Raw genomic sequence first — 9,287 nt, 5'->3', positions numbered from 1 at the left:
CCCCGAAATTGGGATTTTTTAACCCCAAAATGGGGATTTTTTTAACCCCGAAATTGGGATTTTTTTAACCCCAAATTCGGGAATTTTTGACCCCGAAATTGGGATTTTTTAACCCCGAAATTGGGATTTTTTTAACCCCAAAATCGGGATTTTTTAACCCCGAAATTGGGACTTTTTAAACCCCGAAACTGAGAGTTTTTTAACCCCGAAATTGGGATTTCTTAACCCCAAAATGGGGATTTTTTAACCCCGAAATTGGGATTTTTTAACTCCAAAATTGCGATTTTTTAAACCCCAAAATGGTGATTTTTTTAACCCCGAAATTGGGATTTTTTTAACCCCGAAATGGGGATTTTTTAACCCCCAAAATGGGGATTTTTTAACCCCAAAATGGGGATTTTTTTAACCCCGAAATTGGGATTTTTTTAACCCCAAATTCGGGAATTTTTGACCCCGAAATTGGGATTTTTTTAACCCCGAAATTGGGATTTTTTAACCCCAAAATGGGGATTTTTTAACCCCAAAATGGGGATTTTTTAACCCCAAAATGGGGATTTTTTTAACCCCAAAATGGGGATTTTTTAACCCCAAAATGGGGATTTTTTAACACTGAAATTGGGATTTTTTTAACCCCAAAATTGGGATTTTTTTTAACCCCGAAATTGGGATTTTTTAACCCCGAAATGGGGATTTTTAACCCAGAAATTGGGATTTTTTTAACCCCAAAATGGGGATTTTTTTAACCCAGAAATTGGGATTTTTTTAACCCCGAAATGGGGATTTTTTAACCCCGAAATGGGGATTTTTTAACCCCAAAATTGGGATTTTTTATCCCCAAAATTGGGATTTTTTAACCCCGAAATTGGGATTTTTAACCTCGAATTGGGATTTTTTTAACCCCAAAATGGGGATTTTTTTACCCCCGAAATTGGGATTTTTTTAACCCCAAATTTGGGAATTTTTAACCCCGAAATTGGGATTTTTTTAACCCCAAATTCAGGAATTTTTGACCCCGAAATTGGGATTGTTTTAACCCCGAAATTGGGATTTTTTTAACCCCAAAATGGGGATTTTTTAACCCCGAAATTGGGATTTTTAACCTCGAATTGGGATTTTTTTAACCCCAAAATTGGGATTTTTTTAACCCCAAAATTGGGATTTCTTTAACCCCGAAATTGGGATTTTTTTTTACCCCCAAAATTGGGATTTTTTAACCCCAAATTCGGGAATTTTTGACCCAAACTCCGCCGATTCCCACCCGCCCCTTCCCCCCCCCCCCCATTAAATAATTCACCAAATTCACCAAAAACACCAAAACCACCAAAAACTGGAAAAATCCGTTTAATCCCGCTTGGGGGTGGAGGGCGGGTGGGTGGGGGAGGGGCGGTTCGTGAGGGGGTTTTCCCCTCCCCCACCTTTCGCCGTCGCCCCTCCCCCCCCCCTTTTCCCGCCAATACCAAAAAACGTCACAAAGGGTGGGGGAGGGGCGCGGGGGGGAGGTGGGGGAGGGGCGGGGTGGGGGAGGGGCGGCCGAAGCTACAACGAGGAACCAGCGCGGGGTGGGGGCGGGGCGAAATTTTAGGGCGAAACCGCGGGAATTCGGGCAAAGGGGGGGCGGGGCCTCCGCGGGCAGGGGGCGGGGCCTCCGCGGGCAGGGGGCGGGGCCTGCGGCGGGGGGCGGGGCTACCAGAAGTCGCGGCGGTGATAAGAGTCGGGGTCGCAGAACTTGGTGACAACGACGCGGTTGGCGAACTTGCGGCCCGTGAGGCCCTGCATGGCCTTCTGGCAGTCGAACACCGACGTGAACTCCACGAAAATCTGGGGAAAAAACACGAGATTTTGGGTCATTTTGGGTCACTATAGTCATTTTGTGTCGTTTTGTGTCGTTTTGGGGTCATTTCATGGGGATTTGGGGTCAGCAGGGACACAGGGACAGCCCAGGCCCTGTGGGGCCTTCTGGCAGTCCAACACCGACGTGAACTCCACGAAAATCTGGGGAAAAAACACGAGATTTTGGGTCATTTTGGGTTATTATAGTCATTTTGTGTCGTTTTGTGTCGTTTTGGGGTCATTTCATGGGGATTTGGGGTCAGCAAGGACACAGGGACAGCCCAGGCCCTGTGGGGCCTTCTGGCAGTCCAACACCGACGTGAACTCCACGAAAATCTGGGGAAAAAACACGAGATTTTGGGTCATTTTGGGTCACTTTAGTCATTTTCTGTGATTTTGTGTCGTTTTGGGGTCATTTCATGGGGATTTGGGGTCAGCAAGGACACAGGGACAGCCCAGGCCCTGCGGGGCCTTCTGGCAGTCGAACACCGACGTGAACTCCACGAAAATCTGGGTTAAAAAACCGAGATTTTGGGTCATTTTGGGTCACTTTAGTCATTTTCGGCCATTTTGTGTCATACTTCTGTCATTTTGTGTCGTTTTGGGGTCATTTCAGGGGGATTTGGGGCACAGGGACAGCCCAGGCCCTGCGGGGCCTTCTGGCAGTCGAACACCGACGTGAACTCCACGAAAATCTGGGGAAAAAACACGAGATTTTGGGTCATTTTGGGCGACTTCCGTCAGTTTCGGCCATTTTGTGTCATACTTCTGTCATTTTTGGTCATTTTGTGTCGTTTTGGGGTCATTTCAGGGGGATTTGGGTCACAGAGTCAGCCCAGGCCCTGCGGGGCCTTCTGGCAGTCGAACACCGACGTGAACTCCACGAAAATCTGAAAAATCTGGGGAAAAAATATCAAAGTTTGGGACATTTTGGGTCATTTTGGGGGGGTTTTGGTGATTTCGGACATTTTGGGGTGATTTCAGGGGGATTTGGGGCACAGGGACAGCCCAGGCGCTTGTGGGCATCCAACAGCGACGGGAACGGCACGGAAACCTGCGGGACCTCGGTGGGTTTGAGCCATCGGCCCAGCGGCACAGCTGGGCACGCCTGGGCACACCTGGGAACACCTGGGCACAGCTGGGAACACCTGGGCACACCTGGGAACACCTGGGAACACCTGGGCACACCTGGGAACACCTGGGCACACCTGGGCACACCTGGGAACACCTGGGAACACCTGGGCACACCTGGGAACACCTGGGCACGCCTGGGCACACCTGGGCACACCTGGGAACACCTGGGCACGCCTGGGCACACCTGGGCACACCTGGGAACACCTGGGAACACCTGGGCACACCTGGGAACACCTGGGCACACCTGGGCACACCTGGGAACACCTGGGCACACCTGGGAACACCTGGGCACGCCTGGGCACACCTGGGCACACCTGGGAACACCTGGGCACGCCTGGGCACACCTGGGCACACCTGGGAACACCTGGGAACACCTGGGCACACCTGGGAACACCTGGGCACACCTGGGCACACCTGGGAACACCTGGGAACACCTGGGCACACCTGGGAACACCTGGGCACGCCTGGGCACACCTGGGCACACCTGGGCACAGCTGGGCACGCCTGGGCACACCTGGGAACACCTGGGAACACCTGGGAACACCTGGGAACACCTGGGCACGCCTGGGCACACCTGGGAACACCTGGGCACACCTGGGCACACCTGGGCACACCTGGGCACACCTGGGCACAGCTGGGCACACCTGGGAACACCTGGGCACGCCTGGGCACAGCTGGGAACACCTGGGCACACCTGGGAACGCCTGGGAACACCTGGGCACGCCTGGGCACAGCTGGGCACACCTGGGAACACCTGGGCACACCTGGGCACAGCTGGGAACACCTGGGAACACCTGGGCACACCTGGGCACAGCTGGGAACACCTGGGCACACCTGGGCACGCCTGGGCACACCTGGGCACACAGGTGAGCCCGTATCTCTGAATTCTCACCTTCCCACAGCCGGGCACCTCGACGCCATCCACGGGCCGCAGGATCTCGATGGATTTAACCCTTTCCCTGCCCGTTCCCAGCACGCCTGGGCACACCTGGGCACACCTGGGCACACCGGTAATGCCACCATATCTCTGAATTCTCACCTTCCCACAGCCCGGCACCTCCCTGGCCAGGAGATCTCGATGGATTTAACCCTTTCCCTGCCCGTTCCCAGCACGCCTGGGCACACCTGGGCACACCTGGGCACACAGGTGAGCCCGTATCTCGGCTCTCTCACCTTCCCACAGCCGGGCACCTCCCTGACTGCGGGATCTCGATGGATTTAACCCTTTCCCTGCCCGTTTCCCTGCACACCTGTGCACACCTGGGCACACCTGTGCACACCTGGGCACACCTGGGCACACCTGGGCACACAGGTGAGCCGCTATGACCGCGTATTTCCATTCTCTCACCTTCCCACAGCCAGGTATTTGCACACTATCCACCGGCCGCAGGATCTCAGTGGATTTAACCCTTTCCCTGCCCATTCCCAGCACACCTGGGCACACCTGGGCACACAGGTGAGCCCGTATCTCTGCATTCTCACCTTCCCACAGCCAGGTACTTACACGCCATCCATGGCTGCAGGATCTCGATGGATTTAACCCTTTCCCTGCCCGTTCCCTGCACACCTGGGCACACCTGGGCACACAGGTGAGCCCGTATCTCTGCATTCTCACCTTCCCACAGCCAGGTACTTACACGCCATCCATGGCTGCAGGATCTCGATGGATTTAACCCTTTCCCTGCCCGTTCCCAGCACACCTGGGCACACCTGGGCACACAGGTGAGCCCGTATCTCTGCATTCTCACCTTCCCACAGCCAGGTACTTACACGCCATCCATGGCTGCAGGATCTCGATGGATTTAACCCTTTCCCTGCCCATTCCTGGCACACAGGTGAGCCCGTATGCCAGGTACTTACACGCCATCCATGGGCCGCGGGATCTCGATGGATTTAACCCTTTCCCTGCCCGTTCCCTGCACACCTGGGCACACCTGGGCACACCTGGGCACACCTGGGCACACAGGTGAGCCCGTATCTCTGCATTCTCACCTTCCCACAGCCGGGCACCTCGACGCCGTCGACGGGCTGTGGGATCTCGATGGATTTAACCCTTTCCCTGCCCGTTCCCTGCCCATTCCCTGCCCGTTCCCAGCACACCTGGGCACACCTGGGCACGCCGGTAATGCCACCATATCTTGGCTCTCTCACCTTCCCACAGCCGGGCACCTCGACGCCATCCACGGGCCGCGGGATCTCGATGGATTTAACCCTTTCCCTGCCCATTCCCTGCACACCTGGGCACACCTGGGCACACCTGGGCACACAGGTGAGCCCGTATCTCGGCTCTCTCACCTTCCCACAGCCGGGCACCTCGACGCCGTCGACGGGCCGCGGGATCTCGATGGATTTGACGGTGCCGTACTTGCCGCACTCGTCGCGCACGTCCTCGACGATCTCCTCGTACTCCTCGTCGTCCAGCAGCTCCTCGGGCAGCACCATGTTGAGCAGGCACAGCACCTCCGTGGGGTGCCCGCCCATCTGCACCTGCGAGCTCATCAGCCCCGGCACCTGCAGCGTCACCGGCGTCTGGTTGATGGTGCTCTGCAACGGGCACGGGGAAACGGCGCCGTGGGCGGCGGAAACGCGGGGAAACGGCGGGCACGGGGGGCACAGGGGCCACAGCGGGCAGGGAAACGGGGAACGGGGAACGGGGAATTGGGGGAACGTTCCAAAAACAAAACAAATGAAGTGGGAATTGTTGGGAAAATGCAACGGGCAGCGGGGAAACGGCGCCGTGGGCAGCGGAAACGCGGGCACAGGGGGCACGGGGGGCACGGGGGGCACGGCGGGCAGGGAAACGGGGAATTGGGGCAACGTTCCAAAAAGAAAACAAATGAAGTGGGAATTGTTGGGAAAATGCAACGGGCACGGGGAACGGCGCCGTGGGCAGCGGAAACGCGGGCACGGCGGGCACGGCGGGCACGGGGGGCACGGGGGGCACGGCGGGCAGGGAAACGGGGAACGGGGAATTGGGGGAATGTTCCAAAACAAAACAAAAGTGAGAATTGTTGGGAAAATGCAAAGGGGAAACGGCGCCGTGGGCAGCAGAAACGCGGAGAAACGGCGGGCACGGCGGGCATGGGGGGCACGGCGGGCATGGGGGGCACGGCGGGCATGGGGGGCACGGGGGGCAGGGAAACGGGGAATGGGGAACGGGGAATTGGGGGAACGTTCCAAAAACAAAAACAAAGTGGGAATTGTTGGGAAAATGCAACGGGCATGGGGCAGCGGAAACGCGGGCACGGGGGGCACGGGGGGCACGGGGGGCACGGCGGGCAGGGAAACGGGGAACGGGGAATTGGGGGAACGTTCCAAAAACAAAACCAATGAAGTGGGAATTGTTGGGAAAATGCAACGGGCACAGGGAAACGGCACCGTGGGCAGCGGAAACGCGGAGAAACGGCGGGCACAGGGGGCACGGGGGGCACGGGGGGCATGGGGGGCACGGCGGGCAGGGAAATGGGGAATAGGAAACAGGGAATTGGGGGAACATTCCAAAAACAAAACCAAAGTGAGAATTGTTGGGAAAATGCAACGGGCACGGGGAAACGGCGCCGTGGGCAGCGGAAACGCGGAGAAACGGCGGGGAGGGAAACGGGAAAATTGGGGGGAAAATTAAAAACAAAAAAAATCGGGGGGAGAAGTGGGAATTGTTGGGAAAAATGTGGGGGAATATCGGGGGGAGAATGGGGAATGTCAGGGGGAAATTGGGGAAAAATGGGAAATATTTGGGGAAAAAATTGGGGGAAAATGAGGGGTAAAAATGGGAAAAAAGAGAAAAATTGGGGAAAGAAAAGGGGAAATATTGGGGGGAAATGGGGGGGAAATGGGGGTAACGAGTGGGACCGCTGGGCGAGGTGGGGATTTGGGGAGGGGTCTCCCTCACTCACCAGCGTGGCGTTCTTGGCCCCCACGCTCGCCCTCTGCACCAGCAGCTTCTTGTCGCCGAGCTGCATGCCATTGAGGCCCGCGATGGCCTGGGGGGACACGGTCAGGGACCCCTCCCCAAATTGGGGGGCTGGGGAGCCCCCTCCCCAAATTGGGGGGCTGCCACCCTGGGGAACCCCCTCCCCACATTATGGGGGGCTGGGGAACCCCCTCCCCAAATCACGGGGGGCTGGGGAACCCCCTCCCCAAATCGGGGCTGGGGAACCCCCTCCTCACATTGTGGGCACTGGGGAACCCCTCCCCAAATCGGGGGGCTGGGGAGCCCCCTCCCCACATTATGGGCACTGGGGGACCCCCTCCTCATATTATGGGGGTTTGGGAACCCCCTCCTCAAATCAGGGGCTGGAGAACCCCCTCCCCACATTATGGGGGGCTGGGGAACCCCCCCCACATTATGGGGGGCTGGGGAACCCCCTCCCCAAATCGGGGGCTGGGGAACCCCCTCCCCAAATCGGGGGCTGGGGGACCCCCTCCCCACATTACGGGGGACTGGGGAGCCCCTCCCCACATTATGGGGGCTGGGGAAGCCCCTCCCCAAATCAGGGGCTGGAGAACCCCCTCCTCAAATCGGGGGCTGGGGAGCCCCCTCCCCACATTGTGGGGGCTGGGGAACCCCTCCTCACATTATGGGGGGCTGGGGAACCCCCTCCTCATATTATGGGGGTTTGGGAACCCCCTCCCCACATTATGGGGGCTGGGGGACCCCCTCCCCACATTATGGGAGGCTGAGGAACCCCCTCCCCACATTATGGGAGGCTGAGGAACCCCCTCCCCAAATCGGGGGCTGGGGAACCCCCTCCCCACATTATGGGAGGCTGAGGAACCCCCTCCCCACATTATGGGGGGCTGGGGAACCCCTCCCCACATTATGGGGGGCTGGGGAACCCCTCCCCAAATCGGGGGCTGGGGAACCCCCTCCCCACATTATGGGGGCTGGGGGACCCCTCCCCACATTACGGGCACTGGGGAACCCCCTCCCCACATTACGGGGGGCTGCCACCCCGGGGGACCCCACCAGGGCTGGGTTTGGGGGGAAATTCTGGGATTTTGGGGGTTTTAGGGGGCATTTGGGGTTCCAAGAAGATTTGGGGAGGGTCAGGAGTAGTTTGGGGACCCCCTCCCCAAATTGGGGGGGCTGCGACCCCCAGGAGTGGATTTGGGGCTGATCGTGGGGGGATTTGGGGCAGGTTCTGGGCAGGTTTGGGGCAGTTTTGTGTGGATTTGGGGAGGATTTTTGGGTGGATTTGGGGCAGTTTTTGAGCCATTTTTGGGCAGTTTTTGAGCCGTTTTTGGGCAGTTTCTAGGCCAGTTTTTGAGCCATTTTTGGGCAGGTTTTGGACAGTTTTTGGGTCAGGTTTCGGGCCAGTTTTGGGCAGTTTTTGAGCTATTTTTGGGCAGTTTCTGGGGCAGTTTTTGAGCCATTTTTTGGCGGTTTCTGGGGCAGTTTTTGGGCAGTTTTTGAGCAATTTTTGGGCAATTTATGGGGCACTTTTTGAGCCATTTTTGGGCAGGTTTTGGACAGTTTCTGGGGCAGTTTTTGGGGCAGTTTTGGGGCACTTTTTCAGCCATTTTTGGGCAGTTTCTGGGGCAGTTTTTGGGCCATTTTTGGGCAGTTTCTGGGGCAGTTTTTGAGCCGGTTTTGGGGTATTTTTTGTGCAGTTTTTGGGGCAGTTTGGGTACCTGCTCAGTGACGTTGATGTCCACGTACTCACAGAAGGCGCAGCCCTTGGTCAGCCCCGTGGCAGATTTGGGGCAGTTTTTGGGGCAGTTTTGGGGCACTTTTTCAGCCATTTTTGGGCAGTTTTTGGGGCAGTTTTTGAGCCATTTTTTGGCGGTTTCTGGGGCAGTTTTTGGGGCAGTTTTTGGGGTGTTTTGGGGCAGTTTGGGTACCTGGTCAGTGACGTTGATGTCCCCGTACTCGCAGAAGGCGCAGCCCTTGCTCAGCCCCACGGCAGATTTGGGGCAGATTTGGGGCAGTTTTTGGGCAGTTTTTGGGCAGTTTTTGAGCAGTTTTTGGGCAGTTTCTGGGGCAGTTTTTGAGCAGTTTTAGGGTCAGGTTTCGGGGCAGTTTTGGAGCAGTTTTTTGAGCAGTTTTTGGGCAGTTTCAGGTGTAATTTGGTACCTGCTCAGTGACGTTGATGTCCACGTACGCGCAGAAGGCGCAGCCCTTGCTCAGCCCCGCGGCAGATTTGGGGCAGATTTGGGCAGTTTTTGGGCAGTTTCTGGGGCAGTTTCTGGGGCAGTTTTTGGGCAGTTTTTGGGCCATTTTTGGGCAGTTTCTGGGGCAGTTTTTGGGCAGTTTTTGAGCCGTTTTTGGGCAGTTTTTGGGGCAGTTTTTGGCCAGTTTTTGGGCAGTTTTTGGGCAGTTTTTG

General features: G+C 56.8%; 1 protein-coding gene across 1 annotated transcript in view; it reads right to left on the bottom strand.

The window, feature by feature from the left end:
- Positions 1-1,352: 1,352 nt before the first annotated feature.
- The window catches only part of U2AF2 (U2 small nuclear RNA auxiliary factor 2), a 29,948-nt gene continuing 22,013 nt past the window's right edge, over positions 1,353-9,287 (bottom strand). Inside the window, exons 10-12 of the mRNA XM_058822741.1 lie at positions 6,858-6,944; positions 5,260-5,508; positions 1,353-1,818 (exon numbers count right to left, since the gene is read on the bottom strand). Of these exons, the coding sequence (XP_058678724.1) occupies positions 1,684-1,818; positions 5,260-5,508; positions 6,858-6,944 (471 nt within the window). The 3' untranslated portion in view covers positions 1,353-1,683. The remainder of the gene's footprint in view (positions 1,819-5,259; positions 5,509-6,857; positions 6,945-9,287) is intronic.

This window comes from Ammospiza caudacuta, chromosome 34 (assembly GCF_027887145.1).
Source record: "Ammospiza caudacuta isolate bAmmCau1 chromosome 34, bAmmCau1.pri, whole genome shotgun sequence".
NCBI classification, from domain to species: domain Eukaryota; kingdom Metazoa; phylum Chordata; class Aves; order Passeriformes; family Passerellidae; genus Ammospiza; species Ammospiza caudacuta.
This window is presented reverse-complemented; position numbering and strand designations above follow the sequence as displayed.